At 37.4% G+C, this 20001-nt stretch overlaps 3 protein-coding genes across 47 annotated transcripts in view; 2 read left to right on the top strand and 1 right to left on the bottom strand.

Annotated features, from left to right (window-relative positions):
- The window catches only part of LOC121628724 (NACHT, LRR and PYD domains-containing protein 12-like), a 2607341-nt gene that overhangs the window by 525007 nt on the left and 2062333 nt on the right, over nt 1-20001 (top strand). The gene's annotated exons all lie outside the window — the stretch shown is intronic.
- The window catches only part of LOC121628726 (NACHT, LRR and PYD domains-containing protein 14-like), an 829387-nt gene that overhangs the window by 113708 nt on the left and 695678 nt on the right, over nt 1-20001 (bottom strand). The window lies entirely within an intron of this gene.
- The window catches only part of LOC121628733 (protein NLRC3-like), a 35748-nt gene that overhangs the window by 13527 nt on the left and 2220 nt on the right, over nt 1-20001 (top strand). Inside the window, exons 4-15 of the mRNA XM_041968031.1 lie at nt 3319-3492; nt 3815-3988; nt 7536-7712; nt 8002-8175; nt 8716-8756; nt 9895-10074; nt 10651-10721; nt 11142-11197; nt 11966-12006; nt 15436-15615; nt 16203-16273; nt 16692-16747. Of these exons, the coding sequence (XP_041823965.1) occupies nt 3319-3492; nt 3815-3988; nt 7536-7712; nt 8002-8175; nt 8716-8756; nt 9895-10074; nt 10651-10721; nt 11142-11197; nt 11966-12006; nt 15436-15615; nt 16203-16273; nt 16692-16747 (1395 nt within the window). The remainder of the gene's footprint in view (nt 1-3318; nt 3493-3814; nt 3989-7535; nt 7713-8001; nt 8176-8715; nt 8757-9894; nt 10075-10650; nt 10722-11141; nt 11198-11965; nt 12007-15435; nt 15616-16202; nt 16274-16691; nt 16748-20001) is intronic.

Genomic DNA, 20001 nt, shown 5'->3' with positions numbered 1-20001 from the left:
AAGCAGGTTATGTTGAAACTCTGAGCATATTAACACCAAGCTGAGAGAAATTCAGGGTTTTCATTTCAGAGAGTGAGGCAAGTCTTCTTGAGTCTGTTACCATGGCAACTAATCCTGTGATGCAAAGCACCTTCCTGGTAGGTTTACTAGAAGAAACTCAGAGTTTCTACCTGTCGCCCACCACCTAACATGGGCTGGCCATTCCAGTGGAATCTCATAGGGCCGGTTGTTCAAAAAAAATTTAACCCAGATTAAAGCTATCTGGATTTGAGAATCCCATTTTTCAGGATGGCGGATCACATAATCCAGCTTACTTTTACCCCGGTTGTTCAAAGTGACATTGGATTGGATCACCCTGATCCAGAAACCTGTTTTTCAGGACCAGGAAGAAAAAAATCTGGCTGGATTTCCAGCATGTAAATCAAAGTGGGCTTTTGGCTATGTGAATAACAACAGGTAGAAGAGACGATATGGTGTCATTTTAAGTTATCTTTATTGTGAGACACACAGCAACCATAAACATCCACTTCTATTTACAATTGTATGACACCTCATCGGAGCCACAACACATATAAAACAAGTACATTACAAACTACATTGTGGATACTGTGAAAACTTCCTAAAGGAAAAAGGCTCAATGTCTACTTGTTAACAAAATAAAAACTGTTCAGGGTTCCTCATCTAAGGACGGGAGGTACAGCATCAACATCTAACTTGTGGGTGACGCTGACCTCACCATCACAAACTGCATCGTGAAATGGCTGGGTCTGTTTATGATGCTTGTATCCTGAGGGAGAGGTCCTTGTACAACTGACCGTATGGCATCATATTAGGAGACAGCGACTATCCACTCCTACCATTGCTGATGATGCCCTTTCTTGCTGCGGCCACACCAGCCCAAGTGCGCTTCAACATTGCTCATTGCAGAGCGAGATGTGCAATTGAGCGCTTAAATGGTGTTCTGAAGAGACGGTTTGCATGCTTTAACTACTTGCGGGTGGAACCACGTGGACCATGTAACATAATACGTGCATGTATTGTCCTGCAAAACATTGCTACCAGGTGGAATCTCCCTCTCTGTTACAATGTTAATGATGCACCTGAGCCCCCTGTGGAGATACCGGACCAACTTCTGGCTTTCTGTCAATATACGGGACAGACGGGACGTGGAGTGAGGGATGAAATTGTTAGACATTATTTCTGAGAAGTTCTTTTCTGACTATGCAGTGCTGACTGACAGGAAGATTGAGTATTGTATGTGTGTTTGTTATAAAATTTGTTTGGGGGTTTATTTCATTGGGACAATATGATATGTTTTATTCTTGCTTTACTTTGCTGAAAGGCTTAACATGTAGCCTATGCTTATTTTAACTACTTTATGACCGTAACAGTTAAACAAGTCAGGTGCAAAATACAAATATAAATATATGCACTAAATAAAAAGTTCTATTATTTGATCAGCTGTTAGGTTTTAAATCCACCTGAGGCTGAAATCCACCTTGTAATCCTGCCCTCTGTTGGGATCAGGATAAGCCTGTTTTTTTTTTTGGATCAAAGTTATCTGGATCCTACTCAAAAGTTTTGAACAACCCAAACTGAGGGTTTTATCAGGATGACAGCCATGATTGGATTATGGGATTGAAGCCGATTTTGGAATCCAGTTTTCCCTTTTGAACAACCCATTTTCAAGATTTGATCCTATCTGATAACCGAAATCCGACTGGAATACATTTGAACAACCAGCCCATGGATTTAGAAACAGATTTAAAACCTAATGCTTTACATCGGGAGGGGACTTTCAGAAACTGAATAGCTGTGCTCTCTTTTCCTGATCAATATTTCATCAAATGATACCATTTTGTGATATTTGGGACCTTTCTTTATAATGCTGGTAACACAGAACATGTTGGAAAGACAATACTGTGTAGAGCCACGAGGGAAGTCCTCACACATGTCTGAAATCCTATTTTAATAAATGAATGCAGCGTAGTGATCGACTGATAGTTACACATTACAAAAAGACTTCTGTCAGCTGGATTCATGTCTCCTCACGATCCTCTTCCTCCTGTATTTTAAATTATTTTAAACTGTTATATGTGGAAAAATCTGTCTGTGTTGTCTTGTGAGAGGACATATATACTGTGTTAAAACATTAAATTACTAGATGTAGAGCAGCCACTGAGTATTTACTTTGTATATCAGCCAGGGTGATAAAGAAATAAACGGTGTACGGTCATGGTCTAGAACAATTAGCATTACTTTTCTTTGTATGCCATGTGCACTTGTATGAGAACCAGTTGCCCCAATGGGGTAAAATATCTGGTGCATATTTTGTCAACAGTTGCCATGGTGAATCCAGGTATAAGTGCTCCATTGATGATGACTTTTTCATTGTAGTTTCTAACTCTGGGTAAAGATTGATTGAATCAACTTAAAACAGCTGTTCTGGAACCAAAAATTCAAAGTTGCTCCAGATTAAGTTAAACCAGAGTTTCTTTTTAGACTCAGAGTTAATTAAACTGTCTTTTTGGAACAGATCCCAAGTCTGTAAGAGGGAACCAAAGAGCTTTTCTGCTAAACTGCAGTAGAAGAACAGAAATTTCAATTAAATCTTGTTCTCTGTAGTCTGTAACTTTAATAGACTCCTTCTTGGTTTGATTCATTCATATTGTTGAAACTTTGTTAGTGACAAACTTATTTGTGCATTTTTATTGTGTTACGTAGAAGCGAAATAAAAATTGAAGGAATGTAAGATTTTAATGACCACAACATTTTACATGTGAAGATATACAAAAAAAATATATTTTTTCTTTAATATTGTCATCACAAATCCAACATACAAATGGATGAACTGCAAGAGCAGCTAGTGGGTTGGCCTGAGGGGGAGCCAAGTATAAGTGTTTGTGCAGCAGTGATTAAAGCCATAATGCAGAATCATCCTAAGAAAAGAAATGTTGAAAAAATTTTTTTTACAAATGTTGCTTTACTTTTTACATCAGATAGCAAGTTTAGTTGTAATATTCATTAATATGTTTTCTATACTGCTTATTCTAATTTTGGGTTGCGGAAGAGAGCAGAGTACACCATGGTCAGGTCGCCAGTCCATTGCAGGGCTTAGTTGTATAATTAAATAATTTTTTTCACTAAAACCTTGATGTTTTTCTTCTTTCTCATTAAATCTGCTACCCTTTTCTCAGTCTGTGCCACTGTGACAGTCTCATCATGTCAGAGAAAAGCTCATTGATGAGGATGAAGAAATGTTGAGCTGTAATTTAAAACCTGAATGCATTTTATAAACTTGTTTTATTCTTTATTTAGATTGACATGGTGCAGTTTGTCAAAGATAAGTTGTGCTTCTTTAAGCTCAGCTTTAAAGTCTAATCCCTCCCACCTGAAACACCTGGATCTGAGTTACAACAGCCCAGAGGATTCAGGAGTGAAGCAGCTGAGTGGTTATTTGGAGTGTCCAGACTGTATACTGGAGACTTTGGGGTCAGTTATCTCGATCTTCCCAGTTTCTTTCACTTAACGTTTTATCGTTTTCCTTTCTTTTCTTAAATTTGTTGCAACAACAAGCACATGTTAAAACAAACTATGGAAAATACATATATGGTGTTCGTTGTTAAAAAAATTATATTTGTCATTTATGTCAAAAATCTGAAGCAGAATATTATCTTATATAGCATGTTACTTATGTAAAAATGTGACTTGGGTTTAAGATCATTTCAATAGAATTTACTAATATTGTCTGATTGGTTATATTTAGAGTAAGAACACATCCATTAAAACATATATGGACATTGTTCTTTTTCAGACTGTGCGATTGCAGGTTGTCATGGATCAGTTGTGCTTCTCTTAGCACAGCTCTGAAGTCCAACCCCTCCCATCTGAGACATCTGGACCTGAGTAGAAACAACTTACAGGTTTCAGGGGTGAAGGAACTATGTGGGTTTTTGGAGCGTCCAGACTGTAGACTGGAGTCCCTGAGGTCAGACACCATGTTTAAGTTTTTTTTAATATAATCAACATTTTAGACTTAGACTTAGACATAGACAACTTTATTATTCCCGCAAGGGGCAATTAGTTTGAGCAGCACAACATACAACATACCACATACAACCATATAGTATATTATGAAGGACACAATAAAAAGAAGAGCTTGGTGATCAAAAATATATAAAATATTTTTAAAGATTTATAAAAATGTAAACGACATTAAAACAAATTAAATTAAATCAGAAGGGTTTTAAAATCTATTCTGTGACTGACTGGAAGCCAGTGTAAAGATTTCAAAACTGGTGTGATGTGTTCAGATCTCTTAGTCCTGGTTAAAACTCGAGCAGCAGCGTTCTGGATGAGCTGCAGATGTTTAATGCTCTTTTAAGGAAGTCCTGTTAAAAGACCATTACAATAATCCAGCCTCCTGGAGATGAATGCATGGATGAGTTTCTCTTGGTCTTTTTGGGAGACTAGACTTTTAATTCTGTTGATGTTTCTGAGCTGGTAAAAAGCTTCTTAGTGACAGCTTTGATGTGGCTGCTGAAAGTCAGGTCTGAGTCTATCAACACTCCCAGGTTACGAATTTGGTTGGTGATTTTAAGCCCGAGTCTCCAGGTGTTTACCAATGCTGACCCTCTTCTCTTTGCTACCAAACAGAATAATCTCAGTTTTGTCTTCATTTAATTGTAGAAAGTTCTCCTTCATCCAGGTGGTTCAGACACTGACACAATAAGTCTAATTGGACTGCAGTCGTCTGGTGACAGAGACACATAAAGTTTTACAAAAACTCATGACCAGTGCTGGGTAGTAATGTGTTACTAGTAACTGTAACACAATTACTTTTGTCAGTAACTAATACTCTAATGCATTACTCTTTAAATAAAGTTACCATTGCCCTATGGTGCAATGCTCCGTTACTAGTGAAATTAATACATTTCGGCAGCAGCTTGAGCATCTTCCTGTTTACAGCGGTGATGCAGCAAGACATGGGCAGTGTTGCAAAGTTTTTTTTTTCATAATCACAGAACATATTTTAGTGGTTGAGGTTCTTTCTCTTGAAAATCCTGTTGTTTTTTTTTTTTTCTCTCTCGAGCGTATGCTCTTAGGAGAATTAGTATCGAATGTGCGTCTTTATTCATTTCTGCAAACAGCTTTAATATCTAACTTGTGGTGTGAAAGATATCAGTGTTTAGGAGAAGGGGTATGTTGGATGGAAGTACTTTATTAATCCCCAAAGGGAAATGAGAAAACCAGCAAATAAACCTGTAGTGTATGCTAACTAAATATGTGGACATCACTCTTTTTATTACTGAAGTCTTAAATAAAGTGTAGAGCTGCAAATAAATATTATTCAACTACCCTACCTGAAACTGGAAAAAAATACCCCACTTAGCTCTGGCTTTTCTGCTTAAGTACAAGAAACACTAAAGTTAAAGAATGACACTTTTAAAAATTTTATTTATTTAAGTGTTTTCTTTTACCAGGTAGTCACACATGCCTTCTGTTGAAGGGGCTTGAAAAGTCAGTGATTGTTATTATTTTATTAGTATCTACTGCACAATCGCTTGAGGATGTGTCCAATCCAGTGGTTGAGGAGTCTAGGCAGGCTAGTCGTTAGCCTCTCCAATGCTAACGCCAGCATATCCGTGCTAATGGATAGCAAAGGGAGTATACAATCCAGTGGGTGACTTAGCCATTTTCATCTAAATATTAAGGCCTCTTTATGATGTGTTTTAGCCTGGATTTTGTCTGGAAGGCGCCATGGAAATCTGGCACTCTCTTGAACAAAGTTATTTTCAAGAGAGTTCTCAGCTATGAGAGAACGCCATTCCCAAATGCCAGAATGAGCGCGCTCACAATAATGTTCATCAGGCAGAAATACAGTATGTTCAGTTCACGTTCACCCAAAATATGAATGAGTTCATGAACTCAGTTCATTTAGTCATTGTCATAGTCATTTAGTCATTTAGTCATTCAGTTAGCTCGTTCAGGCACAACACTGCATCTAATGCTGAGATGTGTTGACGTGCATGATGGGCTGCAACATTGCTGGTTTCTGACCTGAACTAATAGTTCAGAAATTGTGATTGAAGCCAAAATGAAATTTCCTTCAGAACTGGATAAACACATTGCTGTATTGTGATCTTTAACTGGTTTCATGAATAAGTGTGTCACGTAGTAGGATTCTGTGGTTAAATAGAAAATGCTCCACTTTTAAAAAATAACTCATATGAGTCTTGTTTCAAACTACAAACAAATTTGTACCCTAATCCCAGGCACTGAGACTGATTCGATACGCATCTTGATACGCTGCCAGCGAAATGGTACATTAATGATACAGAAAAGCCTCCTGCCGATACGATTAGATAACTTCACCTCTGTTCATGATGCGACACGATTCAATAATGATTTGACAATAATTTGACAATTTTGATTTATACAATGTGATTTGGTTTGATACAATTCATTATGCGATTCAAAACAATTCAACACAATACAAAGAATTTACAAGCACATATCTGTTATAAACAAATAACGTCACAATTATTTTGTCCTTTCTTTCCCTGTGAAGGATGTATTTGATACTTGTTTTCTATAAAGCAAACCGATAAAATTTCATTGTACAGAGGATAATTTTATTCCTAATAAATATTAAATCACAAGCAAATTTTTTTTTACATTTGTTTTTAGTCTCTGTTAGGAAAATTCTTCCCAACACAAGCACTGCAAAGCTAAACTTTTCAACACAAGAAAGAACACAGAGCATTACTTCATGTATACAATTTTACTTGCAAGGAGTGTATGCCCTATATGAGTATGATACACATTGAGTTGTTTCACACATCACAAGGCATTTTTAGGGGAGGTTCACAAAGTCCTTCCCCTGTACAATAAACAGTACAGAATTACACAATTTCAGGATTTACAGGTTTCAGCGTTTTCTACTAAGATAAGATATAGGTTAAGTTAATTTCTAAAACTAATAAATGATTGGTTCAAAGTATAATATTGAATAATTATCAATCATGATCAAGTATAATAAAAAAATAATGATAATCCTATTGATTTTCCTTACAGTCTCATTTTCTACTTTACAATATATTTATTTAGACAAGTTATTTTTGGCCTCTTAATAATGAAAAAACAAAAAACAAAAACACATGGACCATTTACAACCCTTATGCAGAGGAGATACATTATGTAATAATCTATGAAACCATGGGTTTTAGGAGTGTGGACCAGCGCGATTATCCTGCAGTTGTATCCGATGCACACTGAAGCTACCGGTGCAGTCACATCGCAAACGTCTCGGACCACTGATTCGAATCTGTGAACATCTCCATAACTAAGGAGCACTAATTTTAGTTTACTTCTATCAATCATATTCATCTGTATTAGCAAACAAACTTGTTACTTGTTTGAAGTTAGTTTTCTCTAAAACTTGAACACTTTTCATCTCTGATCAGATTATGTAGCCCTCTTTTATTTCAAGCAAGAATATTGTCTACTAACATTGAATAATTTATTTCATACAGAATGACCTACTGCAACTTATCAGAAACGAGCTGTGATTTTCTGGGTGCAGCTCTGAAGTCCAATCCCTCCAATCTTCAACACCTGGACCTTGGTGGAAACAAGAAGCAAGGCTTAGGCAGGCTTAAAGAGCTGTGTGGTTTTCTTGCAAGTCCTCAGTGTCATCTTGAGACTCTGAGGTCAGTTCGTTGCCTGTCATTATTCATTTAATTTCAGTTTAATTCAGCTTTATTTGTAAAGTGCTAATTCACTACAAAGTAATCGAAAGGAAGAAATAAGAAAAAAATGCTGATTACATTGTTCAAATGCACATGTAGCTATTGTCCTGATCCATCTCTGAAGGGTTTAAATTAAGAATGTGGTCATCTCCATGTTATTAGTCAATGTTTACATTAATATGTGTAAGCCTGGTTTCTTCTGCTATTTTTATGTCTGTGATTTTGATTTGATATTTTATTCTGTACTCAGCTTGTGGGACTGCAAGTTGTCAGAGATCAGCTGTGCTTCTCTGGTATCAGCTTTGTGGTCTAACCCCTTCCATCTTAGAGATCTTAACCTGTCGGGAAATAAGTTACAAGATTCAAATGCACAAATATTGTGTGCTTTTGTGAAGAGTCATCACTTTCAACTGGAGACTCTGAGGTGGGTAACATTTCACAAAGCCAAGCACTTATGCTGCCATGAACTAAATTCAAAGTAAATTATCACAACACCTAGTTGTCATATATATATATATATATATATATATGACAACTAGATAGACAGACATACAGACAGACAGACAGACAGATAGATAGATAGATAGATAGATAGATAGATAGATAGATAGATAGATAGTGATTTTTTTTTAATTAAGTCTGTCCCATTTATGACAAAGCTGTAGGGTGGTTAGTTAAGATGATCATGATCAGTTTTGAACAATCATCCTCATGCTCCTGTATTAGACGAACTGTATGACAATAAAATTAATCTTTGTACTTTTATTTAATTATAAGTCTTATAAAGGCTTAAACTATAAAAAAAAATTCAATTAGTTATTTGTATGATGATTTTGAATGAACTTCATTAATTAAGACAGCCCAGCATTGTGTTCTAATTTCTTGTGAAGTAAAGCTTATTTACATAAAATGATTTTTTTTTCACATCTCAGTTCTGAATTTATGGATATGTTTATTCATACAGGCTCAGCGACAGGACATTTCAGGCTTCCAGTGACAAAAGTGGTGAGTACTATAATTGTCCCTTATATTTATTAATCTGTTGTCAGTAACATCTGATCGGAGAGGAATGCAGGGATCCATAATTGGGAGAAGTGAAAATTCCTTTTAGAGCATAACTTGACTTAAGGTTTGAAAAATTAGGACAAATTAGATTAAGATAAAGGAAGTAAAAAAATGACCTTTTCCAAAAATTATTTACCTTGATGGAAAACATCAGGGAGAATTCATTAGGACTTTGATACTATTTAAATGGAAATGCACCTGTTTATTATATTTCAAATGTGTCCACAAATTCAAAGTCAATCAATCAAAACTTCATTAACACTTTTCTGACAAATGTAATTCAAAGAGCTTAAAATAAGTAACCATGTGCAAACAACACATATATAGAAACAAACAAGTTAAAACAGAAATAGGAGCATAACAGCATACATGAAATAGAAGCAGGCAAAGCAAAAAAAAAGACAAATTAACTGAATATTTAAAATACAAACTAATAGCAGTTAAATGTTACAGATAAATTTTTAGAGGTGATTTGAGAGGTCAGAGTTTCAACCCTGCGGACGATTATTCCAAATGGAGTTTTTTTTTTTTTTGCCAATGGTTATGGCTGTTATTTTTGAGTTTGAGACTCCAATGGCAAAGTTATTCCCCATAGCATTAAGAGAAAAAAAGAAAATATGTAGGGAATAAAACAGAGAAAAGAATATGGAAAAATAAATTAATAAAAATAAAATAATAAAAATATGTGAAAACAAATTAATTTTATTTTTCATTTATGTCATGATTTGTGGGTTTTTGCCTTAACTTAATGTTCCTGTGAGTTTGTTGTTTCCTGATTTGTTCATTCTGCTTGTGTGTTGTTTTCTGTTCTGCTTCCTGTTTGTTAGTACACCTGGTTTAAGAGTTATTTTTATGTAAGTTTCATATGTGATGAACTGTGATTGTTTTATAAAGTATTTTGTGTTTGGAAACCAATTGTTTGGCCAAAACATGATATAATATTTGGCATTAGGAGTAATATTTGTGGTCTGTGCCATTTCTGGAAAAAAGTGTTGTTTAATCAGGCTGAGAACAGTGAAAGTTTCAGTTTAAATCATCACTCTCAATCACCCTACATGTTTCCATGTCTGTCACATAGTTTCTACACAGCCAGTTTACCGGGCACTGTATGACTTTGAGGCTCGGGAAGAAGATGAAGTCACATTTATTAAGGATGACATCATCATCATCAACTCTAAGCCCAGCAGTGATGGGTGGATGACCGGGACTGTGCAGAGAACCAGCAAATCCGGCTTCCTGCCATCAAACTATGTTGAATGTAAGTAGCATCATGCCGTCTCAACCAGAGTTGTAAAGCTCAGTTTAAAAACAACACAGATATCCAGCCACCGTTAAAGCATCATGGTGGCTTATGATTAATTTAAAAAATATCATCCATGAACTCAGCTGTTTGAACAGATCTCTCTTTAAATCATCGTAGGCTGCAGTTCTCCACTTACAGAGCTAAACACAAACCAGCTGGAAAATTCACACAAACTGGCTTCTTTGAATTAACTTTTCATTTTCCAAAACAAACTGGACAAATTTAAAGGGTTTATTTAATAATAAACATTTATTTAGTTAGAATTAGTCATGTACATAAAAATATAATAAATAAATATATTTAACAAATAGCTTTTAGACCATGACCTTAGGACCAAAGAGCCCTGATGGTTCACCTCTGGAGCTGAGTAAATATGTAGAGAGATCATTTACCTGTTCTAAAGGTGGCACACACACTCACACACCCCCAACAAAGATGACAATTTAATACCCGAGTGTCTAAGAGGAAAGTCGTTCTGACTCAGATCTGATGAAGAGAGTTCTGGTGAACTGGTTTGTCTTCTCCCATCAGGTGTCTCTGGTGTCAAACTGGATTCAAACACAGAGTCTGGTTCTTCCGAGGATGAAATGGAGACGATGAAGGTGAGAAAAATAATTATCTGACCTTCCACACAAATTTAGAGCTCAGCACTCAGCAGGTCATATAAAGATTTTAACGTCTGCGGCTGCTGATGCTTGTTCAGAGGGACAGACATCAGTGCTGTGATTATAAAAACAGGTTTAAAGATCAGATTTTGAGTTTACTGCAGTGCAGACAGGTGAGTTTTATCTTAACCTTGATCTTATACCGCACCACAGCTTTTTATTCTTTATTTCTATCACAAAAAATTCTAATTTTCTTTTCCTTTTCAACATAATTTGTCTGAATTGAAGCTTTGTCGTCATAAACTGTAGAATTCATGATCTGCACAAAATGCTTCAGTTATGTTCAGACTGTAAGAATATTTTTTCTGAACAGAAATTGGTTCATTTGTTATCAAACATGTTTCTTTTACATTTCAGGCTTCTTCTGACTTCACTGCAGAGGGTGAAACTGAATCTGCACAAGTCTTGTACAGGTGATCCTCAAACTCATCTCATGACCCTGTTTCACCAGCCTGAAGCTGTAATTATTAATCTTATATCTTTGTAATGGATAAAATAACCCCCCCAGTCGTCCTCCTTCCTTTTCCTGCTGATCAGACGCTTAAATTAACGGAGATCACTTTATTAATTCAGTTTATTGTTCTTGGCTGGATCCTGAGAAGAGTTCCTCTATTACTAGAACAACTTGAACAGGAAAATCAGAGGATATGTGCAGGTCATACAGCGTTTTAAAACTCTTACTAGTGGGTTTTATTAAATGTTGAACCTAAGCTGGAAACAACTGAATGAGCTCAACTGAACAGTTTAATAGTTGATCTAAACTCCAGGAGTTAGACTCCCAAAACCAGAGTATAGGCTCTTTAGGAAGAAGAACAACTAATGTGTCAAAACTCAGAGCTGAGATTTCTGTTTAAGTCCAGAGAAAAGATGAAAGATCTTCCTCTCTGCTCCAGTATTGGTGGTGGCCTTTAAGATGATCCTGATCTGTTTTGAACAATTATCCTCATGTTCCTGTATGAGACAAGCTGTCACACTAAAATTAATCTTTTTACTTTCTTTTTATTAAAAGACTCAAACTGTAAAGACTTCAGCTATGAAAATAATTTCAGGTATTTTTATGATGGTTTTTTAAATGTAGTTTATTAATTAAGACAGCCCAGCAATTTCTTGTTGAGCAAAGCTCATAAAATGATTATTTTCTCATCTCGCTCCTAAATTTCTGGATATGTTTATTCATGCAGGCGCAGCGATAGGACAGTCAAATCTCCCAGTGACAAGATTGGTGAGTACTACAATTCTGCTTTATATTTATTGATCTATTGTCAGTAACATCTAAAGTGGAATGAGGAATGTGCTGATTCTGTAACAAATCCATATTTGGCAGAATTGAAAATTCTTATCAGAGCTGTTAGCTGACACAAGGTTAGAAAGATTAAGACTCATTACTGAGTTTTGTTGTGAATCTTAGATAAAGGGGGTAAAAAATTACCTTCTCCTTAAGTTATTCTTTAGCTTGATAGAAAATATCAGGGAGCATTTGAAAGGACTTTGATACGATTTTACTGGAAAATACAACTGTCCTAATCAGAATCTGTACACTCAAAATCAGTTAAACTTTATTTATTTAGCACTTTTCAGACAAATATAAATCACAGTGCTTAAAATAAAGCAACCATGTTTAAACATGGGGGTGTTTGGGGATTTGAACAGGGCATTTATGTGGTTTGCATCATGTTCTCCTCATGTGGGTGGGTATGCGTGGATACTCCGGCTTTGTCCCACAGTTCAAAAACATTGTAAACATTGATTATTTTTCCTTTAAATTCTCCTAAAGAGAGAGTGTGAGTGACGGATTGTCTCTCTGTGTTGGTCCAGTGTGTACCCGCCTCTAGCCTGCTTATTATTGAACTGTGATTGTTTTATAAAAGTATTTTATATGTGGAAACCAATCGTTTGGCCAAAATGATATTGTCATGTAGTGTTATATGATGTGATAATAGCATGAGGAGTAATATGTGTTCTGTGTCACTTCTGTAGAAAAGCATTGGTTTAATCAGGCAGAGAACAGTGGAAGTGTTTGTGGAAACCAGCACAATGATCTACAGTTCACAGGAGACTTCGTTCCTTTTTATTAAGGAAAAATATTTTTTAACTGTGGGTTGTCTTAGTCCATTTATATCTTATTTTTATTTGGGGGGGTGAGGGGTTTGTCCATGACACATTTGTTGCTCGTGGCAAACCTGAGCCGCTTTCTGAACCAATGGTACAGCCAGGCAGTTTTTCCTTTAAATGATACAAAGCCCGATACACACTTTGCAGAAATACTTGCTGTATTACTTGACACATGCTCCGAAGACACAGTGCAATATGTCCCATCACTATGCAGAGCTATTTATTTTCGGAACCGAGCAGGGGAAGAGGAGCTTTAGCAGAATGGTGGTTTTGGAATCTTAAAACGCTGGTTCTGTGTTGACGAGAAGTCCAAATGATAAACAGCTGTGGCAGAATCGCCAGGACTTGTCCCTGTTTGAATAAGCCAAACCCATAGTTTTCCTTTTCACCATCACCCTTCCAAGTGTCGCTGGCATGCATCTGTAGCGCATCATCTTCTAATACAGGCGATGATGCTGGATGGAGGGGGCCATCAGAGCTGATGAGGTGAAAGTAGAGGTGTCACCTTGGCTCACATTGGACGGTTCGCCATCCAGCATACCAGACATTTTCCTGGTAGGCCAGTGTGTTTTTCGTACTGATAAAGTTTATTAATTGGTCTGACTGGTCCATAAACTCAGTCGGTCGGGAGCTCAACTAATTCTTGGCCAGCCCGCTCAAATCTTCAAAGAGCACCACCTTTCACTGTGGTCCCTGCACCTGAGTCTTTCATTCATCCAAACAGTTATTACAGAACTTTATGTCCTGACCACCGGCCCATGAAACACGTTAATCTGCAGCTTATTGGTTGTTTACCTACTGAAACCAGGATGAATCAGATTCTTTAAACCCCTTGTGGCTCTGAGCCAGTGGATGCAGCTACTTGTTGGAATCGAGCAGAACAATGGAAGAGGAAGTGTACAATGGAAAAATGTAAAAATCCAACATGAGAACAGCTGGTTGTGTTCACTGGTTAACTGGTTGTGTTTACTGGTTAAAACAACACATCTTAAATTTGTTTCTTTAATATTTTCCTAAACTAAATTATCTAATTGAAAGTGAGGACATTATTTTTAAACGTCATCCATCAAAATTAAGTGAGTCAGCAAATTTCTGATTATTCTTCATTAGCCTGTTTGTTATTGATTGCGAGCTGAAAATCTGATACTTTTGGGTCAAAATGTGTTATAGGCAGCTTCTGTGTATGTGTTTATGGACAATATACAGAAATATATTTTTAAGATTGTACACCTAAGTCCAGATGTTAATACTGGCGCTGATTGGCTCTTTACCAGAGAATCCAATAATTCTGGACTTGACTGCATCGTAATGATAAAAGAAAAATCTCCATCAATCTTTAGTTGAACCTTGTTGGGATAACATCTCCAGAAGAGAAGAGCAGGCAGCAGACACAGAGACACTACTTCTACACTTCAACTGGAAATAGTTTTATCTCATCCTCGTTTTTCATGTCGGTTCTGTTTTCTTTCTTTCAGAAACAAATTCGGATTAATTCTGCTCTAATATTCATTGCTGTGCTGGAGTATTGAATTTTATATTTTATTAACAAAAGACAACTTTTGGAAGTATGTAACATGCCTACTCTCACTAATTCCTGCTAACTCACTGCATGGTTTCACTGATTTAAAAAAGTTACACAGATGATATAGGCCTATTTAAGGGCGTGCCAAAATTCATGGCGTGCATGATCGTATATGAGCCAACATGCCAGGGCAATTTTTTGTCCCAGCCGACATCTGGCTCTAGTTACCAGTTGTTGTCATGCACCTCTTCGCATAGCCAGCTTATTGTATTAAGCACATACTTGTGTGTTGCAGGTTTAACAACTATGTCTTGTAGTGAAATGGCTCAGCCACTTTATAGAATGTTTACTGACCTAAACATGCTCATCCTTTTGGTTTTTGTTGCTGGAGTTGTGTACTTACTTGGCCAACATGTGACATATTTTGCTTGATTTAAGGTGTGGCTCCTTGAGATGAAGAGTGATCAGACCTGAGGCTGTGTTTGCACTGTTTATACTACTGGGCCACGACAAGCTGGTCATTGAAAGTCGTCCTGCAAGTTTTCAATATTTTCCTGTTCCAACACGCCTGATTCAAATCAGATGGATCCAACAGTGTAACAATAACTCATTCATGTGAATGTCTGTTTGAGCAGGGAAACATTAAAAACTTGCAGGACGAGGGCCATGGTTCCCCACTGAGCTAGAGTTATCTCTGAGTCAGTGTGAGCATGTATAAGAGCCAATCCAAAGTTAATAACCAACGCTGATTTAATCTCACCAACTTCTGTTTATACAAAGAGTCATGTCACGTTTCTGAGTCACAGTGGTACGTTAGCACTAACGTCACCTGTACCCAATGTTCATATTAACTAGACTATTCCCCGTGTCCGTACAATGTGATGCATTAAGATCCCGAAACTATTTCTGGTGTTTCCCACAGGAAAGAGATTGAAACTGCTTTATCAAGCTGAGACAGGAGAGGTTTATTATCTGCCACTCTCAATCACCCTACATGTTTCCATGTCTGTCACACAGTTTCTACACAGCCAGTTTACGGGGCACTGTATGACTTTAAGGCTCGGGAAGAAGACGAAGTCTCATTTACTAAGGATGACATCATCATCATCAACTCTAAGCCCCGCAGTGATGGGTGGATGACCGGGACTGTGCAGAGAACTGGCAAATCCGGCTTCCTGCCATCAAACTATGTTGAATGTAAGTAGCATCATGCCGTCTGAACCAGAGTTGTGAAGCTCAGCTTAAAAACGACACAGATATCCAGCCACTGTTAAAGCATCATGGTGGGTTATGATTAGTTTAAAAAATATGATCCATGAACTCAGCTGTTTGAACAGATCTCTCTTTAAACTCATCTTAAGCTGCAGTTCTCCACTTACAGAGCTAAACACAAACCAGCTGTAAAATTCACACAAACTGGCTTCTTTGAATGAACTCTTCATGTTTCAAAACAAACTGGACAAATTTAAAGGGTTTATTTAATAATAAACATTTATTTAGTTAGAATTAGTCATGTACATAAAAATATCATAAATAAATATATTTAACAAATAGCTTTTATAATACATTAGACCATGACCTTAGGACCAAAGAGCCCTGATGGTTCACCTCTGGAGCTGAGTAAATATGTAGAGAGATCATTTACCTGTTCTAAAGGTGGCACACACACTCACACACCCCCAACAAAGATGACAATTTAATACCAGAGTGTCTAAGAGGAAAATTGTTCTGACTCTGATCTGATGAAGAGAGTTCTGGTGAACTGGTTTGTCTTCTCCCATCAGGTGTCTCTGGTGTCAAACTGGATTCAGACACAGAGTCTGGTTCTTCCGAGGATGAAATGGAGACGATGAAGGTGAGAAAAATAATTATCTGACCTTCCACACAAATTTAGAGCTCAGCACTCAGCAGGTCATATAAAGATTTTAATGTCTGCGGCTGCTGATGCTTGTTCAGAGGGACAGACATCAGTGCTGTGATTATAAAAACTGGTTTAAAGATCAGATTTTAAGTTTACTGCAGCGCAGACAGGTGAGTTTTATCTTAACCTTGATCTTATACCACACCACAGCTTTTTATTCTTTATTTCTATCACAGAAATGTGTGATTTTCTTTTCCTTCTCAAAATAATTTCTCTGAATTGAAGCTTTGTCGTCATAAACTGTAGAATTCATGATGTGCACAAAATGCTTCAGTTATGTTCAGACTGTAAGAATATTTTTCTGAACAGAAATTGGTTCATTTGTCGTAAATCGTGTTCTTTTACATTTCAGGCTCCTTCAGACTTCACTCCAGAAGTTGAAACTGAATCTGCTCAAGTCTTGTACAGGTGATCCCAAAACTCATCTTATGACCCTGTTTCATCAGCCTGAAGCTGTAATTATTCAGGTTGTATCAGCAATACTGGCTCCACAGTAGCTGCTGTTTGAAGCAGTTTTGGTATTTTCAGCAGTTATTACATGAACATGTGAAGATATGTGTACATGTTTGTAAAAGGCTTGAATCAAAATATCAAACACTAAGTAAATAATCCAGTATGATTACTGAAGGTTGAAGTAAATTCTGTTTCACCCTCAGCTGTATCTTTGCAATTAATTAAATTACCCTCCCAGTCGGCCTCCTTTATTTTCTCGTTTATTGTTCTTGGCTGGATCCTGAGAGGAATTCCTTTATTACTTGAATACATTGAACATGAAAATCAGAGGATATGTGCAGGTCATACAGCGTTTTAAAACTCTTACTAGTGGGTTTTATTAAATGTTGACTCTAAGCTGGAAACAACTGAATGAGCTCAACTGAACAGTTTAATAGTTGATCTAAACTTCAGGAGTTAGACTCCCAAAACCAGAGTATAGGCTCTTTAGGAGGAAGAACAACTAATGTGTCAAAACTCAGAGCTAAGATTTCTGTTCAGGTCCAGAGAAAAAATGAAGGGTCTTCCTCTCTGCTCCAGTATTGGTGGTGGCCTCTTGTTGGCTGAGCTTCGGATAGTTTGTTGATTTGAGTGAAAAACAAGGACCCGTTCCAGAAAGTGGGTTATTGTATCTGAGCATATTAACCCTAAGTGTTCTGTTACCATGGTAACCAACTCCGTGAAGTGATCCTACTTGTTGGCAGATTCACTATAAAGAAACTAGCATCACACATTACCCCACATTCTGGATGCTGCATGTTTCTGCCAGTGGACTGTTGGCTTGTAGAAGGGCCCTGAGTGTGTGCTGTGCTTTAGGGTTCATGCTACATTTTAGACACTTTAGACTTTAATTTGATCCAAAGAATAAACAGTAGTTTGGGTAATTTTTCTCCAATGTTCTATTCTATTCTATTCTACAGTCATTTAGCAGACGCTTTTATCCAAAGCGACTTACATTTGAGAGGAAGAACAACACAAGCATGAATTCAAACAAGATGGGACGTCATAATTAAGTGATAGTCAGACCGCTTTTGAGTCCAGTTGGACCCAGGTGCTGTCATGTAGTGCTAGTGCAGTGCATATACCGTATTTTCCGGACTATAAGTCGCAGTTTTTTTCATAGTTTGGCCGGGGGTGCGACTTATACTCTGGAGCGATTTATGTGTGAAATTATTACCACATTATTACCGGTATTTCATTTCACGTGTTATTTTTACACTAAACCGCAAGAGGGCGCTCTAGGCTTGTGTTGATAATTTCAACATTGGCAGTAAACAAGTAAGAAGGGCTTAATAAAAATGCCACCGAAAAGAAAATCATACTCTGCAGATTACAAGCTCCAGATAGTAAAATATGCAGCCGAAAACGGTAATCGAGCAGCAGAAAGAAAGTTTGGAGTTAGCGAGAAACTTGTAAGGGACTGGCGAAAAGCGGAGGTTACTCTTACTGAAATGAAGAAAACAAAAAAAGCCAATCGCGGGCTAAAAGCTAGGTGGCCACAGCTAGAGGAACGAGTTCGCATATGGGTGCTTGAACAACGCGCTGCCGGGAGAGGCTTGTCAACAGTCCAGTTGCGTCTCCAAGCCCGAGTATTTGCCGAGGAGATGAATATAAATGACTTTGTAGGGAGGACCTTCTTGGTGTTATCGCTTCATGCAACGCAATCGCCTCTCTATCAGAGCAAGGACAACGATGTCCCAAAAACTGCCGGCAGATTTCCAAGTCAAGGTCGACAGTTTCAGTGAGTTCATTAGAAAGCATGTAAGTGAGCACAACGTGACACCGGATCATATTATCAACATGGACGAGGTCCCTCTCACGTTTGACATTCCCATAGGCCGAAGTGTTGCAGAGAAAGGGCAAAAGAGTGTGAATATAGTAACAACTGGTCATGAGAAATCACACCTCACAGTGGTACTGGCATGTTGTGGAGATGGATCAAAATTGCCACCAATGGTCATTTTCAAAAGAAAAACTATGCCAAAAATCCAATCCCCCTCAGTTGAAGTCGCCGTGAATGAGAAAGGGTGGATGGATCAAGAAATGATGAACTTATGGCTTACAAAGTGCTACAATAAGCGTCCGGATGGCTTCTTTCGAGCACGCAAAGCTCTGCTTGTGATGGATAGCATGCGAGCCCACATCACGCCACAGTTCAAAGATAAATTAAAAATGTTCAACTCCACACCTGCCATCATCCCTGGCGGCTTAACGAAAGTACTCCAGCCTCTTGATATCTCCGTGAATAGGAGCTTTAAGGCAGTCTTGCGTAACCTGTGGGAGCAGTGGATGATGAATGGAGAGCACAGCTTCACCGCAACCGGGAGAATGCGCCGTGCAACTTTCCAGGATGTCATTGGATGGATCGACAAAGCATGGGCTTCGGTGACAACCGAAACCATTCTGTCAGGATTCAGAAAGGCTGGAATAATTGGAACTGCAACCGAGGATGAGGCTGACGTAAGCGACGTAGAAGAAGAAGCGCCACATCTTCTACCTCCGGAGTTAGAGGAGTTGTTTAAAAGTGACACAGAGGATGAAGATTTCATCGGATTTTAGTTATTGAGAATGACACGGATGGTTTGCAAAACTTCTTAGCATGTTATTTATGCTAAAGTTATCTGAATAACTCTTAATATGTTATGTTAACATGCCAGGCACGTTCTCAGTTGTTTCATGTAACGTAAGCATACCATACAATTATTCAGCCTGTTGTTGCCTCTATTCTATTTTTATTTTAAATTGCCTTTCAAGATGACATGTCTGTTCTTGTGTTGGAAATAAATTTCCCCCAAAATGCGACTTATACTCCAGTGCGACTTATATATGTTTTTTCCTTCTTTATTAAGCATTTTATGGCTGGTGCGACTTGTACTCCGGAGCGACTTATAGTCCGGAAAATACGGTAATTGTTTTTTTTTTTTTTTTTTTTTTTTTTGTTTTTTCTTTTCTTTTTTTCTTTTTTAATACAGGATCACGATTTCATCACACAATATCAACTAGGTCATAAGTGCATGATTTCATCACATAATATCAACTTGGGCATAAGTGCATGATTTCATCACACAATATCATCTTGGGCATAAGTGCACACAGCTTCTTCAGTACTTGGTTGAGCCAAAAAGCTGGACAAATCTTTCTGACTCATTTAGTTAAGCTAAATGTGGAAA

Source organism: Melanotaenia boesemani, chromosome 18, assembly GCF_017639745.1.
Source record: "Melanotaenia boesemani isolate fMelBoe1 chromosome 18, fMelBoe1.pri, whole genome shotgun sequence".
Lineage (NCBI taxonomy): Eukaryota > Metazoa > Chordata > Actinopteri > Atheriniformes > Melanotaeniidae > Melanotaenia > Melanotaenia boesemani.
Note: the sequence above shows the minus strand (reverse complement) of the source record. Positions and strands in the feature narration are given on the sequence as shown.